Consider the following 22,940-nt stretch of genomic DNA (forward strand, 5'->3'; position numbering starts at 1 on the left):
GAGGCAAGTGCATCGGGGGGAGTGGGGGGTGGGGGGGGAAGACATAATCGCAAAGGGGGAAGGGGGGATGGAAATAAAGGGGGCGAGGGGGAATCTTAATCTCGCCACTAAAGGTTGCTATCCACGGGGCTTTGAGTGACCTTAATTCCTTTGCACAAGCTTGTCAATAATTAACACAGACCAAACAATGGGGAATTACTTCCACTAAATCCTTCTCCCCTTCTCCCCCCCGTCCGCCCCTTCCCCACCTCCCACCCAGCGATACTCCTGCGGATTTAACCGAGTTAATGCAGCGGGATCAGTGACTCGAGATGATTATGATATCCCCCGTAATCATGATCAAATGTCGTGTAATAATGGCGAAATAAAAGCATTCCGACGGGCCTATAATAGGCTCCCGAGGCTTACACAGTTTCCAATCCCATAAATTCTGACGAGACTTAAGTACTCTCTCTATTACTCCTGTCCCGTTTGCGTGCACGGATGAAAAGGAGGTAGAAGACAAATCGATGTCAATAGAATAATTATTAATGATTCCAGTTGCATCGTGCGTCCTATAAAAAGAGAAACTAAGCACAAAAACTTTAACAACAACAAAAAGTCGTGTATAAAAGAAACTTTAAACAAAGTATCATAAAAAAGGTTAAAAAAGTCTAGCAGAAGAAATACCGAAAACGATTCATAGAAAAATTCAATATAATGTTCGAAATTTCTGTGTACCAAGAAAAGAAAATAAAAGAAAAAACCCTTCTGACATATATTCTGAAAATTATAAACTTTGCAGATACTCTTCCATTCAAATTCTCAATTAAAGCAAAACAAATCAAGGAAACTAACATGATCCGAACTATGATCCGAGTAAAGGCACTGAATCGAAACAGTAAATGATTTAGAATTCTCTCTCTCTCTCTCTCTCTCTCTCTCTCTCTCTCTCTCTCTCTCTCTCTCTCTCTCTCTCTCTCTCTTTATACACGTCCGACCTGACTAGTTAATACAAGTGGCTCAAGTAGTATTTCCGGATTTAATGTCAACGTAAACAGAGAAATAAACTCTTCTTCGGGATAGAAGGGGTGAGGAGAGGGTGGTTGGGGGGTTGACACTCTTCCTCGGCGGTTGTGGGGTTCCTTCCAGGAGGTTGTTGCATAAACCTCAAGGAGCCGAGCTACTGGAAACCGGGAAACATCAACGACGCCATTAAAATATTCATGAGAGAAATTCCACCCGATTACAAACGGAATCTCTTTGGGTTTTATGAACATAAGCAAATCACGCTATCAAACATCACACACGTACATACACACACACACACATACACATACACGCAGATTTCAGTCGTTTCCCAGTTTCTTCTTCTTCTTCTTCTTCTTCTTCTTCGGAGAGAGAGAGAGAGAGAGAGAGAGAGAGAGAATAACACAATGTACAATAGATGGCTATAGATAGAATACAGGAGAAATTCCTGATTCCCTGTGTGAGTTTGTACCAGAGAGAGAGAGAGAGAGAGAGAGAGAGAGAGAGAGAGAGAGAGAGAGAGAGCTTATTCATACGTGTGTAGTATCATCAGTGCCTGTAATACGTTACCTCAACTGGTGCATTCCTGGAGCAGAAGTGCCATTCAGCTGGGGGCAAAAGGCCTGTGTGGTGAATCGGACAAAAGTCATTTGCGAAGCCAAATGCTATTTGTTTAACAGGTTGCACAACACCAAAATTCCGCCGCTGTGTTTAATTGCTTTTAATCCTCGAGAAATTAACTCCTGGATTTATGATTTGGGGCTGCTCGGTGATCTCTTCATTATGTATATTGTGAGGTCTTTTATTTTTGCCCTGATTAATTGCAGTAGGGTTCTGGCTTAGCCTGTTGCTGTTTGCGTGTAATGAGAGAGAGAGAGAGAGAGAGAGAGAGAGAGAGAGAGAGAGAGAATTTGCTTTATGGCATCGAATGGTATTGCTACAATAGAATGACTTAATACGTCTAACCTACAGCACTCTCCCTTTCCTACCAATCTCTCCCACCTCTCCTCTATATTTTCTCCACTCCCCCCCCCCCCATTCATTCCTGCTCCCCCTACCCCCATCCATTATTTCGATTTCTGAGTTACAAGTGCGTTAATTCATTTGTCATCCTCTCTCTCTCTCTCTCTCTCTCTCTCTCTCTCTCTCTCTCTCTTTCACGTTACCTTCTTCACATTCAATAGTGAAGTATGTTATCTACACACGACACTGCTTAAGCGGTTAACCCTGCTGAGGATTTTCTTGTACAGCTAAGTAATTATATCTGGTTGTATGTCTATTAGATTCACGACCACCGCTGCTTATTTTCTTTTGTTTTTTTCTCTTTTTTGTCCTTTTTTTGGTCCTTTTATAAGCATTTTTTTTTCATGCGTGATGGATTTCAACTTCTAAGATGCTTCCACTTGTTTACTTGTTCAATAAAAACAAAAATATTTATATATCTTTCTCGATAAGGACATCAGCTTGATTATTTTTCCACTCTTCTCTTCCTTCCCAGCAACGCCATATGTAAAATCCTATCAACAACTGGGTCTTAACTTCATAAATATTACTGATTAGTTTAATTTTTTTTTTTTTTTTTTTTTTTTTTTTAGGGGGCTCTCTGCCTAACAAAAATATGTTTAATATTTGCACTTACGGAAATAGATCAAAGACTTCTTGTTCTTCTACTACAGTCAGAGTGCCAGATGAGTTATCCAATCAACTACTCATTCTGCCCACGACATGAATTAAATTATTTATACATTATTTATTCTTGTATCTGCCTTTGTCTCTCACTCGGCTTAGCGCATTGTTTATTCATACATTTATTTATTCGATAAATAATTCATCTCTTTATTTACGTCCAGCGGCATAACTATTTATTTATTTATTTACCTGATCATTTATTCATTCGTTTATCGATATTCCCCCTGACTCACATCGCCACCAATACGTCCTACTGAATTTAAATACCGTCTCTCTCGTCAATATTGTGTACGTATGTATGTACGTATATATATCATATACAATATATATAATCCTTCGATAGAATATTGGTTTAAATTCCCTTGGGCAGTTGTTTAGCCATATAACTCGCAGTGACATAAAAAGGTGTTTGCATAGAGTGACTATTTGGCTATACAACTGTCCTAGGGAATTTAAACCATTATTTTATCGAAGGTTTATATATATACATATATACTATATATATACAATTTTCAATAAAGTCGTAGTATATATATATATATATTATATATATATATATATATATATATATATATATATTTTATATATATCACCAACGGCCAATCAGTACCACACTTTCTACTAGAACCTTAACGTGAAGTCAACAACGCACCAATAATAATAACAGATAATAATAATGCTGAATGCAGACATAAGCCAAACTCTATCAAGCTACTTAGAGGTCCCCAAAAATAAACAGGGGCGTCCAATAAATAGCGGCAGGTACGCTCCATTCCCCACAAATCACACGAAACCTCGTAAGAAGCGAGAGTGAGTACTGGCGTGACACAGAGGGATGATGAGCTGCCAAAGAGTTATTAGATCGTTAGCTATCAGCGAGAAACGGTGTTTATGTCGCGGTTTCCGATATTCTCTAGCGCCTGCTTTTTAATTTTTTTGTTTTTTGTTTTTTATTTACCTGAAAATCGAGGAACCGAAATAGAAATTACTCATGAACTCTATGTTTCTCTCTCTCTCTCTCTTACAAGCACACACACACACAAACACAAAAAGAGAGATAGATTCACATATCTGGAAAAAGTTCGTCCCCAGGTAGCACGACCTTCACGTGTGTCTGGCGTCCTCATTAGAAATAATGAACTTTTATTTCGTAAGTTAAACTTTATATAATTTCTTTAAAGCAGTTGCATTTCGACTGAAAAAACACCATCTTATTAAATACTCTTAGATTACATGACCTTAGAAGAACGATTTCATTCCGCATCTTTGGCTAAAACTTCACATTTCTTCCACATACAAGTTCACCTCATGAAGCCCACAAAAATATACTCAGCATGGACTTGAGATAGGAAATGGGTATGCCCACACTTTTCTACCCTACTGCACTTGACTTTTCTCTCCTTCCTTCCACTACCTCTAAACTGGCCTTTCCTTGTAAATTAGCCGAACGACTGGTTCTAATGCAGTCAATTGAAGACTGAGGAATCTGTAATTTATTTGTATTTATCAAATGATCTACATTTACATATGGGCACATACAAGACAAGGTTATAAATGAATACGTGCTCATACAGTAGAACACACTTACAAACACCCACGTTATATATATATATATATATATATATATATATATATATATATATATATATATATATATGTGTGTGTGTGTGTGTGTGTGTGTTTGTGTGAGTGTGCAGGCATGTATAAATACATGTAAATATGCAGGGCATAAACTCATTCACAAATGCTCAATTAACGCATTAAATAACCCCGAATACCGTTTGGCTTGCATACTAATTAGGAGCATTCCTGGCAATAATGTCCATATTCAAAGATCTATTATTACCAAAACACCAACTTTTTGCCCCCTTCTCTCTCTCTCTCTCTCTCTCTCTCTCTCTCTCTCTCTCTCTCTTCTCTCTCTCTCTCGTCCATCTTGCTCACCACCCATCAACTTGAACCCGACTTTCCTTTTTTTTTTTTTTTTTTTTTTTTTTTTTGCTTTCAACCTCACCCACACCCCCTCACTATATCACACATTTTTCATTCTACCATTTCTTGCCCCTTTCCTCTCCTACACTGCCAAACACCTCACCAGAACCCCCTTACCCCCTACCCCCTCTTCCACGACGATGCCTGGTGCACAAAGACTCCACAATGAGCAAAATGTGTTATAAGAGTTATTATGAGTAAATTTATTCATGAGTTGCCATAATTAGGAGTGCAAGTGAATGTATAATGGAATAAACCTGCGTGTATATTTTTGTCCCGGCGCTGGTTTGGCTTGGGTGACGACGACGACGACCATCTAAGAATATGAGAATGGGAGAAAAGAAATGAATGTGCGATATATGTGGGCTACAGGACGGGGGATAGTGGGGGGAGGGGGTTAAGTCAGTCGGGGAGGGGAGATGAAACAGATCCGTACGGAAGACATGGGTTCGGAGGGGGGGAGGGTGGAGATAGAGTATTTCAGAAACTGAGAAGGAGACAAAAGGAGATCTAATATTTAAAAAGAATGTTAAGGAAAGATGCTTTAGAACTCAACGAGGTATACCTCTAAAATTGAGGAGAAAACGAGGAAAAGCTCCCGATCAGTATCATTGCTTTCTCCCATCTCTACCTTTCTCCACGGGAGAAGACGCCATGCAATCAGACTTACAGAAGATGAAAGATGGTAAAGTGAAAGGTGACAGACAATATGAGACAGGAGGAGAGAGATATATTCAAAAGAAGGAGACAGGAAAACACAACTGACGAAAAAGTCGCAAGGGAAAGAGACAAGCATTCAGTGAATCGTAAAGGCAAAAACAGCAGACACTACAGGGCGGGATTAGACGAATATTGTCTAACTTACAACAAGGCTTTGTACACAACTCCTCAAAATGTGTCGCTGCTTGCTTTTGTACTCATCGTGGTACTATGAATTCTGTCGCCAAAGAAAAGGCATTCACTGGTTGACACGTCTGAGTACAATTGATGACAAGTGCAAGGCATAATCTTGTAATTCATAAAATATTTCGTACACGGTACTATACAAAGTCTCTTTAACCCTCAACCTCACAGGATTTACTGAAGCGCTGAAAACCTCACCCCCACCCCAACCCCACAAAAATTTGACATTAACGTTAAAATGTTTCATGTTAAGAATCTACACCTTACAGCTGCCAGTGTTCTCGAGTAAACAGACTTATATAAAATTTGGATGTTGAATTCTCCGCTCTAAAAACAATACAAGGCTGATGTCATTACCCAGCTCAGTCTTTGTAAATATGCAGTTCTCAGCACGTCCTGTTTTCACTTATAAGCTAAACTAGGTAAACAATAGCTGAAAAAAATATACAGTTTCCCAACTATCTTCTTATGCATAACTCAGGCTACTAACATTTAAACTTGACGTGGACTGGTAACGAAGTTAATAAGCAAATGTTCATGTGGTAACACAAACATTGCTTGTCAATATATACGTTTACCTACTCATATCAATTTTATTAACGCCCCTTCAAATCTTCTTGGTACAAATTTGAAATGATATTGACTAAAAGTTCTTAGCTGAAGAATACTCCCATGAAATTTGGAATACTTTGTTTTAATAAATTGCGCTTAACTGTTCTAACGTTAGAAATGGCTGAAAAATAATTACCACAAAACATACGACATTAATACTGATGCATTAACAGAGAACTTTAATGGCATAACTGCTTTATTTATGCGATTACTGACAGCGGCGGCTCAAGTAAGCCGAAGTCTTGCCTGGATTTATGTCAAGTTAGCAGTCGTCCGTATTTTCCAGAAAATCCTAAGACCTTCTGTTTCGCTTTATCGAAATCACTGATTAAGGATCATAATCACAAGCTAAGTAAAATGACTTCAAAGACAAAAATAATTATATGAAACAAACTCATCAATAAGATCTGTATGAAGATACGATATCTACAATATCGAACTACTACTTACAACAAAAAGAATAATTTTGCATTTATTTAGACCAATATTGATTAAAGTAAGCGTGTAAGTCAGTGCCAATCAAATTAATTTTGAATGCATCTAAAAACCAAAAAGTGTAAAAACGAAATGGACAAAATTCAGTCGAATCTTCGGCCAGGATCAACATCCCACAACCTCAATCCTCACCACCTGGCTACTCTGTGTTACCCAGTATCAAAATCCTTTACAAGGAGGCAGATGTGGGGTCACCCACAACCCTTTCCCCATCATCTCATCAGATTTCCATCCCATTCTATTGTTATCCTCGTCTAACAAATCTATTTTTCGAAATTTAACGAGCGATACCACGATCTTCAAATCACAAAAATGTAACCACCGAGACAACCACGACTTGGCCACCTACCGTTTCGAATTTCTTGCTTTAACATTATCCCATTCCACCTTTCCTGCGTTCCATCCAACTTACCCCATTAGCACACCGATCCCTCTACAACACCTTAATGGCGAAAAGCCAAACATGATACCTTCTTGAGTGCGGAGCTTCGCGAGAGAAATAAAATGCCGTAAAATGCAATAACTTAACTCTCATAAATAAAAAAATAAATAAAAAAAAGGCAAAGGGGGAACCAAACCCAAAAGGACAAAAAGGAAGAAGGGGAGGGGAGTAGAAATTTAGATGCTTTCATTCATTCCCGCTTGCACTTGTTATGAAGAAAGTTTCGCCTCCACCTGTTCATTAGAGCTAATGTTTTGGCTTATGTCTACCGCTTGTCAGCCCTCCGCGCAATAACTCGTTGGTTTTTCTTTTTTTCCTGAAGGAGAGCATTTAATGTTGCTAAAGTGACAGGTGTTTATTAGGCAAGGGCACTCATGCGTTGGCAGGTGTCACCATCAATTACTATAGAGGAAAATAAAAAGACGAAGAGAGTTTGTTGCAAGTTCATCTTAACGAAGCAAAATATATACTCAAACTTGAAACTTTCCGAGAGAGAGAGAGAGAGAGAGAGAGAGAGAGAGAGAGAGAGAGAGAGAGAGAAGGAGGCGGCGGAAATAAGGTTCTACTCTCTTCATTTGTCATAAAATCATGTGACCTCCAGCATTGTAACACCACACAAAACGGTTGCAAGCTCTGTGTTCACACCATGGCTATGCATGAAAATCAACTAAATTCATTTGGTCTAAAATAATAATAATAACAAATGAATAAATAAATAAAAATCCGGAAAGTTTACTAAACTTGTACAAATCAATTTAGCCAGAGCTTTTGGATAATATAACCATACATGTATCATATCCTTTTGTTTCGCATCAATAAAAAAAAAAGGATTCCGTAAGTGTCGTATTTTCAGAAAAGGTCAAGGATGAAACCCTTCCACACAGACAAAATAAAAATAAGCATATAACATACTGTGACCTAACTGTCGTAAAAACGTCTTTAGGACACTTTGCTCTTCTCTACTTGAAACTGGAAAATTAAAGTCTCAGTCCCCTGGTTTGGAGACAACGATCGACAGCACGTGTGTATATGTGCGCTTGTACTGAAACTTAAAACATGCAAAGTTTTTGCAAAAAGAAATAGCTTTCTTGCTGCACATAAGTTGCGCTATATTTACAGGACTTATTCAAGAGCCATTTATCTACAGTTCACGTCAGCAGGTAACTTATGTTCTCCTTGTTTGTTTTCTAACATTAACAGAAATACAATTAGTCTGTTTTGGCAGTCTCGTTCACGCTACCAGGAAGAAATAGATCACAAGACACAGAGGTAAATATTACAACCTGGTAACTGACGCATTTTGTGTTCCAGAGAATGAAATGCAAGCGCGAATTGCTTCCGCGGTCTTACCTGTTAGCCTTTGAGTCTAAACAACACTTATCTTTGAGCAGTCGCGCACAACAAAGGAACTCCTTTTATATACAGCCTGCTGGGAAGTTTGTTATTAGCAAAGAAGAATCACACACGCGCAAAAACAGCAAGGCTACGGTTTCCCCTCAAAAGGGAGACAAAACAGCGCGGATCAAAATACAGAGGTATTTTTGAATAAAGAAAATCTCAAGCGAACACAAGGAAACTACAGGACCTCATTAGGGAACAGATGTCGACATCACACGAGATTCTGTTGCATCCAGAACTATCGTTTCTTTGCCAGTTTGCGAAGACCATGGATTTACAAAACGAAGCACGAGGGAAGCTTGGAAAATTCTGAATATTGTAATGGAACCGGGAAAATTATTAAATCAACAGTAACAATTAACAACTACATATCATCATACGATACTGATGATACGGTTCCTAACTGACAATGACATAATTTAGAAATCACATCACTACTAGGATTGTCTTAATCGAGGGGGATACACACAGACACAGACACACACACACACACACACACACACACATATATATATATATATATATATATATATATATATATCTCTATATATCTATATCTATCTCTCTCTCGCTCTCTCTCTCTCTCTCTCTCTCTCTCTCTCTATATATCTATATATATATATATATATATATATATAGTATATATATATATCCTGTGTGTGTAGCAGCAGCATTCCACTTCACCGGAATCAAATAATCGTGACTCATTTATAGGCTACCACGGAAATAGCAAAAGTCTCATAGACAAATATCAGTGCCAGTTAATGTGGTAATGTGAAACTAGTGTTAGCGGGTAATTTGTTTGTCTTTGTTGGTGATGGAAGGATTACGTCGTTGATGTTGGGGGAAAATCAAGGAAGGTTCACTGTAAATTACGAAAGTAGTTGATGTGGACGACCGAGACGAAGAAGAGGAGGAAAAGGAGGAATGAATGCTAATTTATAAGGACAAATGAGAGGATAGAAAAATTCGGAAACCTTCGATACAAATGGAAACGACGAATGAGGAAGGACTGGACAGGTACAGCAAAAAGAAACCATACGAGAAATCTGAGGAAAATGAATTGGAGAGTAACAAGAGCAGATACCGATGGAGAGAGAGAGAGAGAGAAAACAAACGACAGTTTCAAAACAAGGAGACAAAGAGGACCAGTATAAACGACACTAAAATCTAGGTTGGACGAACCAAAAGGATAACAAGGATTTGGCGAAGAGGAAAGAAACCGATAAGGAAACTGGAGAAATAGAGTAGACGTAGATGGATTAGAGGAAAAGAGCGACGTAGACGAATACGTAAAAAGATGGAGGAGGAAACATCCCCTCCATGGCAATTACTTGTTGATGTTTATGAAAAGTAAAGACTGCGGGGGCAGGAAATATGGCTGGAGTTGAAAAAATATAAAAAGAGGAAAATGCCCAGAGGAGATGGAGAGGGAGTAGATATATAGAAGGAAGAGAAGACGTCCTCAGGACGGGGACGGAATGGCCATTTTGCCATGTTTATTCTTCACACACAGATATGCTGAGTCGTTGTTGACTCTGACTCAACGGCCAAACAAGTGCAACTTTTGTTGACAGACAAAGCAAGGCGGCATTTCCGTTGTCATTCGTCGTCGTCGTCGTCGAGAGAGAGAGAGAGAGAGAGAGAGGAGGAGAGAGAGAGAGAGAGAGCCTTTTGTGCTACTCGTTTCAATTAGCTCTCTATCTCTCTTCAATGATGCTTCCGTTGTTGCTGTTGGCTGCCAATTCCGGTGTTATTAAGAGGCGTTTGATAAACAGTTGATAAACAAGAGAGAGAGAGAGAGAGAGAGAGAGAGAGAGAGAGAGAGAGAGAGAGAGAGAGAGAGAGTCAAACCGGAGGTGGACAAGGTCGCAGGGAGGGAACCAAAACAAAATAATCCCCATGAAACTTTGTGTTTGTGATTGGGTCCGCGTTGGATAGGGAGAAGGATAGGGAAAGGAATGGGTAGGGGGAGGGTAGGGGAGGGAGGGAGGGAGGGTAGGGGAGGGAGGGGAGGGAGGGAGGGAAGGGTAGGGATGGAAGGAGTCCCGCGTTGTTTACTTCGAGGCTAGGGTTGCGTCACTAAGGCCTGCTTCCTCCCTAGTCCCCCCCAACCCACTAACCCAACCTAGTCTTTCCTTCTTCCCATTCCCATACACCCCCACTCATTGGCCTTCCCACTCTCCTTACTACCTTTTCCTTGCACTTTTTTTCTTTTCCAAATCAGATACTGTACCCAGTAGTTCTCATATCCTTTCTTGTTTAAGTGTGTTCTTTTTAATTACAATCTACAAGTACATATTTACTTCTATATTCACCAGTGCACGTGTTATTAGAATTACTGTTAAAAGTAAATTGTTGAAATTTTTTATGTAATTAAGGAAGAACTACAAAAATAATCATAAGAACCAAAGGAACCCTGGCAATAATCATCATCATCCTTATTAGCAGTGTTAAGAAATTCTTGTTAAAATCAAAAGGCTATTTACTTGAGTATCAAGCGAAGAGAGGTGCAAGGTTAAAAACATATACTATTATATTAAATACAGAGCAATGACATAAATCAATGGAGTACATAAGAAGACCAAGAAAGAACTAGTAAGTGCGCCTGAGATTGCCCAAAATCAAGGAAATCAAGCATGCGGTAGGTTATGGCACTGAAGCAAGCTATATGGACTACCTCAGAAGGACTTGAGCAACTTGAGTATTATGGTCACCACCCGAGGAGAGGCAAGAAAATCTGCACATAGAAGACTCTGCTACCACAACAGTGGTACAGATGCTCTCAATCGTTATGGGGGAACTTGCAATCTTGCTTACTAAAAGAACTGGGTATAGAGAACCATCAACAAGCCCGGAATTGGATCGCCCCATAGAACAACCAAGACAATGATCACTATCACATTTACATTTCAACGGTAAATTGCAGAAGAACCCCTGTGCAGACAACTTTCTCCACATTTGTCATTTCATATAGTATATAGAGAGCTCATAGGTTCTGTGTAACGCATCACATCTTACCCTAACACCACCACAACATTGTGCTATTCACCTTTATCTTGTGCTTAATCTGACGATTCCATAATATCAAGGACCCTCCTACAGGGCCAGTCACTCTCACCTTAACTATCCGGCAGTTTGCAGTTCCTCTTCTATTCCATTATAATTCTCCTTTTACCAGCCCACTGTTTAACATTCTTTCTACATGAAATTATCATCTTAAGATACTCTGATCCATCATTCTCCCCATATGAAATGATTTACAACTCCTACACGTCTCCACATTTATCATCTCTTAAATCATATTCATCCTAATAGCTTCAACCTTGTCTTTTCATTTTCCTTTAACATCCACACTTCACTTCTATAATTGTATATTGGCTCTACAGTACCTTTATCAAAGTATTTTCATCAACTCTAACAAAGATTTCCATGCACATTCCTTTTTTTTTTATTCTGCTCTCCTATGACTCAACACTTTTCCCGCGCTACTGTTGCCCATCTCATTTACCGCCCAAACCATCTATGCGTATCACCCTCTCATTGTCCGTATTACCATCAATGCTGCATATTCCTGTTTTTCAATTATTCCCTTACTCTTGACCACATTTTCCATTTTTTCTTCTTGTAAACACTTTTAAATTCTCACTAGTTTCTGCAGGTTTTCTTCACTTTCTGCAATCAATGCAGTATCAGCTACCAACACCCATCATTCTCCACATCTTTCAGGAATTCTCATTTTCAGACTTCGTGTATCACCACCGCTGTGGAGACAACGCTCTCTTGTCTCTGACTCACTTTTGCCCCAAATAGGTCAGCCACGCCTACATAGTCCAACACACTCTTCGGTTTCATTATAACTTCTAATCAATCACAACAATCTATCTTTCAAGCTTATCATCATCATCACTCCTCTTCACACTGTATCGTGGCGTCTGTGTATTTTCATTTATCTATAGATGGATGTACACACAATTTTACCTGCTGCCATATATACATACATACATACATATATGTATATACACATATATACATTATATGATTATATATATATAATATATATATATAGTTATATATTATATAATATAAGGCGAATACACAGAAAATGATAGTCAGAAATCCAAGCGCTTTCGTCTTTACTAAGACATTCGTTCCTTGACAATGTCTTAGTAAAGACGAAAGCGCTTGGATTTCTGAATATCATTTTCCTGTGGTATTCGCTTATTTAATGAAGTCACGTGCATCTACTGTGATTTTTAAATATATATATATATATATATATATATATATATATATATATATATATATATACTATATATAAATTTTCTGAGTCATAGACGTTAAGAATATTGCCACAGGAACGATTACAAGCAGAGTATTACATCAAGTAAACCTTATTTGTACGATAGATAAGGAAGAACAATTACTCTTTTCCGTCTCACTGCATTTTATAGACTCTCTCTCTCTCTCTCTCTCTCTCTCTCTCTCTCTCTCTCTTCTCTCTCTCAACACAACAATCACAGTCACCACGGCTCACATACGAGGAGACCTGTGGTCTGTCCCATAACGAAGAAGGAACACTGAGATTGTGCCTTTTCAATACCTATTGCGTATCTGCTGACTAATGAATGAATTATACATAGTAAATGAAATTTTGTGGACTGCTGCCGGTCGTAGTTTTTGTGTGGAGAGGAAGAAATAACCAAAATAAAATAAGATATCTGGGAGAGCAGAGTTATCATAAAATTATACTTAAACATGGGAGAGTCTCACCGAAACTAAATATTTTTAAGTAACAAATTATTGTTGTTATCATTATTGTTATTATTATCATTATTATTATGCCTTGCTATGCCTTTCACATTCAATTTCTCTACAAAAACAAATTCCGTTGAATAATTGCATTTCTATCTTACTAATAAATAGGTAAAATGAGAGACTTGATTTGTACCTTACATGATTTGCGCTTGAGGTACTTCTACATGTCTTTCGAATCACAAGACGCAATTTCAAGGGTAGCCCACGGGGGATTCGAGATTCAACCTCTGGTCTAAGTGGGTCCTGCCTCTGATAGCCCTCGTTGCCAGGCCGTCGGCCTTCACATGGAACTTCCTATCAGTTCTCGTTAACGACATAGAGGGGAGTTTTTGGTAAGCAAGGTTCTCACTGTGGGCAACCTATGTTAGTTTATAATTCGTCTCAACTTAAAAAAAAAGAAAAGAAAAAAAAGAAACAAAACACATTATAACCGATATTCTAAGCACATTTCAAGATTAAGATCAAGACCGAATGTAGGCAGGGGCCAAAGGAATATGTATAAATGGATTGCAAACGATAATCTCAGGTAAAAGGAAGCAAATGGTGGACTATATTTAGATGATTTTAATGTTATAATAGTACTGGCTATTCTATAATCACGTGGGAAACATCCGCAACTGAAACTACAACCTCGGTAACTTTAAATATGTAAATTTTACAAATCATTATAATCAATAGGAATAACCACTTTTGATTCGTCGGAGGTTACGCTGCATCTTAACATCTTAGATATATAATATATATATATATAATATATATATATATATTATATATATATATCTAAGATGTTAAGATGTTAAGATGCAGCGTAACCTCCGATGAATCAAAAGTGGTTATTCCTATTGATTATAATGATTTATACAATTTACATATTTAAAGTTACCGAGGTTGTAGTTTCAGTTGCGGATGTTTTCCACGTGATTATAGAATAGCCGGTACTAATTATAACATTAAAATCATCTAAATATAGTCCACCATTTGCTTCCTTTTACCTGAGATTATCGTTTACAATCCATCCTACATATTCCATTGGTCCCTTCCTACATTCGGTCTTGATCTCAATCTTGAAATGTGCTTAGAATATCGGTTATAATATGTTTAGTTTCTCTTTTTCTTTTCTTTTTTTTTTAAGTTGAGACGAATTATAAACTAACATAGGTTGCCCACAGTGAGAACCTTGCTTACCAAAAACTCCCCTCTATGTCGTTAACGAGAACTGATGGGAAGTCCTATGTGAAGGCCGACGGCCTGGCAACGAGGCCTATCAGAAGTTGAATCTTGAATCCCCCGTCGGCTACCCTTGAAATTGCGTCTTGAGATTCGAAATACATGTACAAAGGCCACAAGCGTAAATCATGTAAGATACAAGTTAAATCTCTCATCTTACCGATTTATTGGTATAATAGAAATGCAATCATTCAACAGACTTTGTTTTTGTAAAGAAATTGAATGTGAAAAGCATGGCGTTCGCTATGTGCAGTCAGCCTTGTGTGCGCTAAACTAATAATAATAATAATAATAATAATAATAATAATAATAATAATAATAACAACAACAACAACAACAACAACAACAACAACAACAACAAAAATAATAATAATAATAATAATAATTTGTTACTTAAAGATTTTTAATTTTGGTGAGACCCTCTCTCCCATGTTCAAGTTAAGTATATATATATATATATATATATATATATATATCTATATATATATATATAAATATATATATAATATAATATATATATATGAAAATATAAATCTAAACGTATATACTATATATATATATATATACACATATATATATCACTGAGAATATCAATAAAGACGGTGGAATACACAGACAATTAGAAATATAACACAAACAAAAATTAAGTCGGGACGGAAGAAGTCGCGGTCTGTGATGTATAGTTAAAAAAAATAAAAGCTGTCTGAGTATTCATTAATAAAATCATTATGACCTACGTAACATGTCCTCAGTGCACTCGACGATGAAGATGTGTTATAACGGTTTAACTAACTTACAAGGATGAGGACAATTCCGAACAGTTATTATTTTCTTTAATATAGAAAATAATTTCCTTGGTGCGAGCGTGCGTTTGCACTTTGGATTCCGATCAACCGTCAGAGTTTAGACCCTGGTCTCGCTGATAATAATCATAAAATAATGAAAGGGGTACATGCTGAAAATACAGTCAGCAAAAGAGGAAAAACTCATTTCTATATGCCCTCTTCCTCAGGGGCTGGCTCCTGAAGGAAGTATAGATCTCTCGCTCTCAAGTTTGTTATTTGCAATGAGGCTATAAGCCAAAAACGTGTTCCTGTGCGCGTTTGCATATAAATACATTTTACAGTTACAAGAATCAAAATTAACGAATAAATAAACATCAATAACACGGAAGGTTATTGTACTACCCATTTCAGGTAAGGAAGGGGAGAACAGAAGAGGGGACAGACAGGTAAGTTACGATAGAGAACATCTTCTGAATAGAGATGGAGGTGGAGGGTGAGATGAAAGAGAATGGGGAAGGAGGGAGGGGGAAGGGGTAGGGAGGGGTAGGGAGAGGGACGAAGAGAAGTGACTTGAGACGATAATGTGACACCTGAGGGTTCCGTTCAAGTGCTATTCATGATGGTTCTTTATCGGATCTCTCTCTCTCTCTCTCTCTCTCTCTCTCTCTCTCTCTCTCTCTCTCTCTCTCTCTCTCTCTCTCTCAGGAAAGTGGGAAGGTGAGTTCTTATGAATAGGAACCAAGATATGTGCAACCTGTATTCCCAGTCTGATATAATGTCATATAATGTCTCCACTTATTCACCATTGACACGCGACATCTCAGTATATGACACATTTATTCTGCACAAATATATGACATAGCTCTCTTCTTCAATAACGCCCGCCACAAATAAAGTCCCAAACCCTTTCATGAAATCTATCAGTCATGTCTGCGATCTCAATCTGGTCTCCAGCATAAACCGGGTAAGCCCCTTGTGTCAGTCATCTGCTTTTCACTCTAAATGGAGCAGCGCGTTCTACCCAACTCTTCTTTCTAAGGCAAACCCTTCAAAAGGAATGAAATGACAACCTCGTACAACATACCTGTCTGGGATTAACGATTTTGCCGATATAAATCTTTCGGAATTCACCTGTAACAGCAAGCGTGTCAGTGGGCTCATGGGAATAGGCTCCACCCACTTCGGAAGCCCGTCCCACTCTTGCCACCACGCCCACGTGTTCTGGCGTCGCTTCCTCTTCATCTTGGGGCATGTGGATGTCCCCGCCTTCATTGGCTTCTATCATGCCGGTATCACTCGTTCCGTTTTCTATAGACTCTCTCGTGTCACTCGCATCTCCCATTTTCTTTGCTGACATTGACATTCTCTTATGGATGACTTCGGATAAAACTTGAATGGATTGGGTTACCATATTGTAGTCATTTCCCGTGTCACTGTGTAAAGGATGCCCAGATTAATGGATCACTTCAACCGTCATTTTTTAAAACTGTCCGCCAAAAGCCTGCGAGTCAACGTGATCCAAATGATTTACAATAGAAATATCACAAAGAATACTATTAAAGTGGCGACCAGAAAACACTGTTGCTTTTAACACTCATCGTAAGGAATCGAATCATTGACAACTATAAAAATGAACTCGAACTTGCGTCGCGTATCGACAGACAGACGGTTGGCGCACTCAATAATTACATCGGCCATGGAACAACCAGACTTTCTCGTTCATGTAACCTCCCCAATAAGAGGAAATTCACAGCGAAGCACAACGAATCCTTGAAAATATGACGTGTCTTTCTCTTACAAGTCGCCTCCCAAACACCTTTCGCCCTCTCACGCGCTAACGCCAGTAACCCAACTGCACAACAACTGCCACAGAAGGTAAACACACTGTAGAGGGGGAAGAGGGAGGCAGTGAGGGGGAGGAAGAGAAGAAGGGTACCCTAAAGGGGGGCCCACCGACGGAGTAACACCCCTACTACACTTATGCCAAGGGGTCTGTCCCTCTGCCCCTGCACACCCCACCACCTCTTCACTACTACTACTACGGCTGAGGATACAGGTGGTGGAGGAGGAGGAGAAGGAGGAGGAGAAGGAGGAGGGGGAGGAGCAACGTCGAAAGGAGGAGGAGGAGGAGGAGAAGGTGTTAGTGGTGGTGGAGGTCATGATATCAGTAGAAATATAATTACTTGGCGAAGTTCAGTCAGAGGGAAAGGGGAGGGGTGGGGAGAGAAAGAGAGGGAGGGAACGGATGGCACGGAGGCAAGGGATGAGATGACGAAGTTGAGGCACCCGGTGTGTGGCACTCTCACATGATGACATGGGGAGGTAGGTGAGGGAGGGGGGGTAGGGCTGGGGGAGAATGGGGGAGTAGTGCCAGAGAAATTCGTCAACATTATCGTCGTCAATTGAGAGCGAAGAAATCCGCTATATCTAAGGGCAAAAACACTCCAAGATTAACTACTGGAAGTCAATAGCTGAAAGAGGAGGAACAGGAATTGGAAAGCAACTTGGAGTTGGGGTTCGCGAAAGACGAGTCAATGGTTGTGGGAGGGGGGAGGGGTTTAGGGGGGAGGGGAATTTGGTGGAGGTATTGGCGAGTAAATTGTGATGGGGAATCATATAGAATTAAGATAGCTGAAGGGGAATTAAGAGGGGAAATTAGACTGGGGAGCTAGAAGACAATCCCGAGGAGGATGGAGGGAATCTTGAAAGATGAATGGGAGGTAAAAACAGAAAAAAAAAACAGAAAGAAAAGCCTTGGAAGACACATTGGAGATAAAAGGAAAAACTTGATGTACGAATTGGAGGGAAACTTGTTGGGGATAACCCAGAGGAAAACATGATATTAGGCGAACCGGGAGAAAGAGTGGAGAGAAAACAGGGCGGGCGGGGGGGGGGGGGGGATGGAAAAACAGAAGGAGGTAGAAAGGAAAATAAACAGTTGGAGCTGGCAATAGATGGAGAAGTTGGTACGGTGTGACCCAATGTGTGAGTGTGTTTACAAGAAGAGGTGGGGTGGGGGGAGGGGAAGTTTTGGAGACACATTACCAGTGGTCGGGGGAGGAGCGCACACGGAAAACAGAGAGAGAGAGAGAGAGAGAGAGAGGAGAATAATAAAAATAAGGAGAAAAAGTAGTAAACTAGAAGACAAAAGGACCTGTAAGATGAAAAAGCGAGAGACAGAAAACGAAAAATTTCAAGCCCCTGAAAGTCACGAAGGCAAAACCTGGATACGACCAAACGTAAATAATATAATAATAATAATAATATCTTTACCTTCGAAAACAATCGGAGATCAATAACGGCCAAGGTCAAAACCCAGTGCTTCTTATGATAAACTTTAAGAAAAGAAAGAGTGGCGATAAAATATATATATATATATATATATATATATATATATATATATATATATATATATATATATATATATATATAGACAAAATTTTACACTAATCATTATAGGAAACTCATTACAATCAATCTTGAAGACAAGAGAGAGAGAGAGAGAGAGAGAGAGAGAGAGAGAGAGAGAGAGAGAGAGAGAGAGAGCATTGAAGAATGTGTCATACTGAGAAAGCTTTCTTACCAAAATAATACGATAGAGAGAGAGAGAGAGAGAGAGAGAGAGAGAGAAACAAGAATGAACACACTTGAAAAGGTAACACATACACCGAGGAACCTTCCTTACCCGAATGATAAAAGCGGAACTATTGCCCAGAAATATGCAAATGGCAAGAGGCGCTAAGGAGATGAAGATAACTTGATGACGGTAATAATAGGATAACGAAAGACCACCAGAACAACAACACATCGGAAGGAAAGCAAGAGGAGGAGGAGGAGGAGGAGGAGGAGGTACGGGGAATGACAAAAGGAGATGTGGGGGTTGGGAGGGTAAGAGAAGGAAGAATAAAAGTGGGAAATGACGAGGAAAAATGTGAACAAGAGAGAGGACGAAATCATTTTGATGAAGATGTAAGTAGGAGAGGAAGGAATGAAGGCAGGAATGTAAGGAGAAAAGATAATATACAAAAAAGAAGGCGATAATGGCAACGAAGTTCGAGGAGAAAAAAATATAAAGGTAAAGAGGAAGAATTTTATGAACGAGAAAGTGGAAGTAATAATTACAAAGGATACTTGCAACACGAAAGAGAGCGATGAGTAATGATTGCTCTTCGGACGTGAGCAAAACCAAACTGAACGAAAAATATATAGAGTAAGGACGCTGACCTACAGAACGGACTGCGCAACGTATTAATGCAAAACAAAAGAAGTGAAGCACGTAATAAAACAGAGGAGCGGGGTAAACCCACCTGCCTTTCTGGCTAAAACAGAGAAAAGAAGGACGTCGGTACTGGGTTTCATGGAGGTGAAAGTAAAGGGTGTCCCAAAAAGTCTGGAACCACCAATGGTAATTAGGATTATCATTGTCCTGTTAAACGGATTAAAGATAAAAGATGAACATAAGATAAACAAAAGTACAAAAAGACTCGAACAGATTCTGCAATATAAGTTAAATATAAAATAGCTTCGAACTCTCTAATTACATTCACAGGATATGAATGATTATCTATTTATCTATCTATCTATCTCTATACACACACACACACACACACACACACACACCAACACCACACACACACACATATATATATATATATATATATATATATATATATATATATATATATGCATGTAGTGTGCGTGGTGTGTATATATTTTTACGGGCTTTTTGTAATAAAAGGTAAAAAGAATGGGGTTACAACACCATGCTCCCGACAATTTGGATACTCACAGCTATATAGCTGATTCACATCAACCGTACATCTGATGTCTAGACAGTCCTTTACGACGATCAGGAGCGTCGTAAGGGAGACTGGCCTAGACAGCAGATGCAAGGTTGATTGTGACTACTATAGGAGAACTGTAATAGTGAACGTATTTTTTTCCTGAATTCCTGCAGAAATGAAAAGCTCGACTGCCTTTGGCCTCATCTTGGAGGCATTTATTCCCAACAAGGGGTCCACAACCATTTGCTCCCTGTTCCCAAGAGACTACTAGTTTCAAAAATTAAATTTTATAAAAAAAAAAGCTTCACAAATAAATAAGACTAAATATTATATTTAGTGTATAAGTTCACACATACACTTCCATACAAATAAATTTTTTCACCAGCAGCCAATTTCTCCTATCATAGGACAACTCAAGACGAAAACACGGTGGCCAGACATGACTGAATTTCGTAACACGCCACTCATTCTTTTGTCCACTCCAGTCGGGTTCAGTTATAGTAAACAAACATCTAATCAAAATATGACCACAAAATCGCTAGCGCTGATATCCAGGGTGCTTGCTACCTCAACGGCAGCACCCTAGTTCAAATAGGCAATGGAATGTCAGTGACCACTGTGTTGTTTTTCCCAGAGCCATCCCTTAGTCTAACAATCATTATCAGAGGTTTCGTTTACGGATCATCTCCACATCATTTGATGATCAGTCACATTTCACGAAGTTTTCCTGGCTGGTGCCAATTTTTACATGTGAACTAATATCCCAATGGGTTCATTTAATGGGTTTATTTTCGTGATTACTATTCGTTACGTAAAAACATTCACTTTGTGGGCAATTTCTATAGCCATGTTTGTACATTTTGTGAGAATATTAATAATAACCTAACCACAGATATTTCTATGTAATGGACCAGGTCGTGGTCTCCATAATCAGTCCACTCGGCCATGGGCATTTGGTCCTGATATACTATACATATTCATGCACACACCACACACACACACACACACACACACACACACACACACACACATATATATATATATATATATATATATATATATATATATATATATATATATATAATAATCAATCTTTCTTACATACGTACATATATAAATACCAGCTGTTAATGGTTTAATAAACAGCATGGTGCAACTACCTACATACAGGACATGACTTACAAACACACTAAGAGAGAGAGAGAGAGAGAGAGAGAGAGAGAGAGAGAGAGAGAGAGAGAGAGAGCCGTGAGAAGAGAGAGAGAGAGAGAGAGCAGAATTATGGATTAACATGGGAATGTACGGGGAATACATGCAACCATAGGAGCTAATAAAAATTTTTTTTGTCGAGCAAAGGTGTATCAGGGGCAGGGGCGAGGGATAAGAAGCGGCAAGTGAGTGATTCTGCATCAAAGAGGGCAGCGTTTGGCTTGGGAATCTGGGACTGGAGTCCGAAATATTACAAATGTTGATCGTGTAAGAAAATGATGAAGTAAATCTTGGAAAAGGTAAGCGCAAAACCACATGACGAAAAAAAAATAACCAAAAAAAAAAAAAAAACTTACTTTTTGAGGTAAAAATGTATTTAAAACGAGACCCTTGGCATAAAGCCTAAAACCACAATTATATAAATTGACAATAAAACGGCAAATTGAGAAAGCCTACAAAAATACTGAAAAAAAGACAACAGTAATCAAGATGTCTGTGACGAGAGAGAGAGAGAGAGAGAGAGAGAGAGAGAGAGAGAGAGAGAGAGAGAGAGAGAGAGAGAGAGAGAGAGAAATAACCAAATTCCTTAATACCTTGCAAATGATACGAAAGGGGACCACTCGCCTTCGGGTGTATTGTTCTGATTTTTTTACGATTTAATGATGACGTAAGAGACTATAAAAGTGCCGCTTCTGTTTTTTAACCTGGAGATGGGGTTTGTATCATCGTGGATTGTTTGCTGTTTACTTGGACGACTAAAAGAGGTAATATTAGTGACGGACTGAAAGATTGAAAACGCGTTAAGGGCCAAATTAAATGTTCAAAGCTTGAATGAATTTCATACCCGATAAAACAACTTTGGTATTTTACTGTTTACTTCTTGATATACATGCATGCATACATACATACATACATTCATAAATACATACATATATATACTTAGGTAACTTTATATATATATATATATATATATATATGTATATGTATATATATATATATATATATATATATATATATATATAAATATATATAATATATATTTACCTAAATAAAGAAAATATGGCTCGTCAAAACGAATTAATTATAATACATGAAGAGTGACAGGTGTTACTTTTCACAGTGGCATTAAATAATAATAATAATAATAATAATAATAATAATAATAATAATAATAATAATAATAATAATAATAGATACTTTTTCATCTAACAACGTTTAATACAAATTGATACAGGAAATCCTAAAAAAAATACACGAGTAGATCCTACACAAGTATAATTACATTCTAAATCCGCTTGTTCACCTTTGTAAAACTATGCTTTAAAAACCGAGTAATTAATAACGATAACTTTAACACAGAGGTTACGCAGTTTTTAATGAGGCGAAGCAACTTACACGATGGGGAAGGATATATCACTCGTGTTAACAATAATTCCGAAGACATTCCGCTTGGGATAAGAGGGAGAAAGGTACAAGAAGAGAGAGAGAGAGAGAGAGAGAGAGGAGAGAGAGAGAGAGAGAGAGACTGATTACATATCGTGGTTATAACTGTTATCTGCACTTAATAACAAAATGTTG

At 38.4% G+C, this 22,940-nt stretch overlaps 1 protein-coding gene across 22 annotated transcripts in view; it reads right to left on the minus strand.

Annotated features, from left to right (window-relative positions):
* LOC135210713 (forkhead box protein P1-like) overlaps window positions 1–22,940 on the minus strand; it is a 627,610-nt gene that overhangs the window by 386,084 nt on the left and 218,586 nt on the right. For 8 of the 22 annotated variants that reach the window (XM_064243503.1, XM_064243490.1, XM_064243489.1 and 5 more), the window contains exon 1: window positions 16,454–17,215. The exons of 5 other annotated variants lie outside the window; for them this stretch is intronic. In XM_064243503.1, coding sequence (XP_064099573.1) covers window positions 16,454–16,780 — 327 coding nt within the window. In that variant the 5' untranslated portion in view covers window positions 16,781–17,215. Of the gene's footprint in view, window positions 1–16,453; window positions 17,220–22,940 lie in introns of those variants that run through there. 9 more of the 22 variants (XM_064243485.1, XM_064243486.1, XM_064243482.1 and 6 more) reach the window with 5 other exon arrangements.

This window comes from Macrobrachium nipponense, chromosome 4, assembly GCF_015104395.2.
Source record: "Macrobrachium nipponense isolate FS-2020 chromosome 4, ASM1510439v2, whole genome shotgun sequence".
Lineage (NCBI taxonomy): Eukaryota > Metazoa > Arthropoda > Malacostraca > Decapoda > Palaemonidae > Macrobrachium > Macrobrachium nipponense.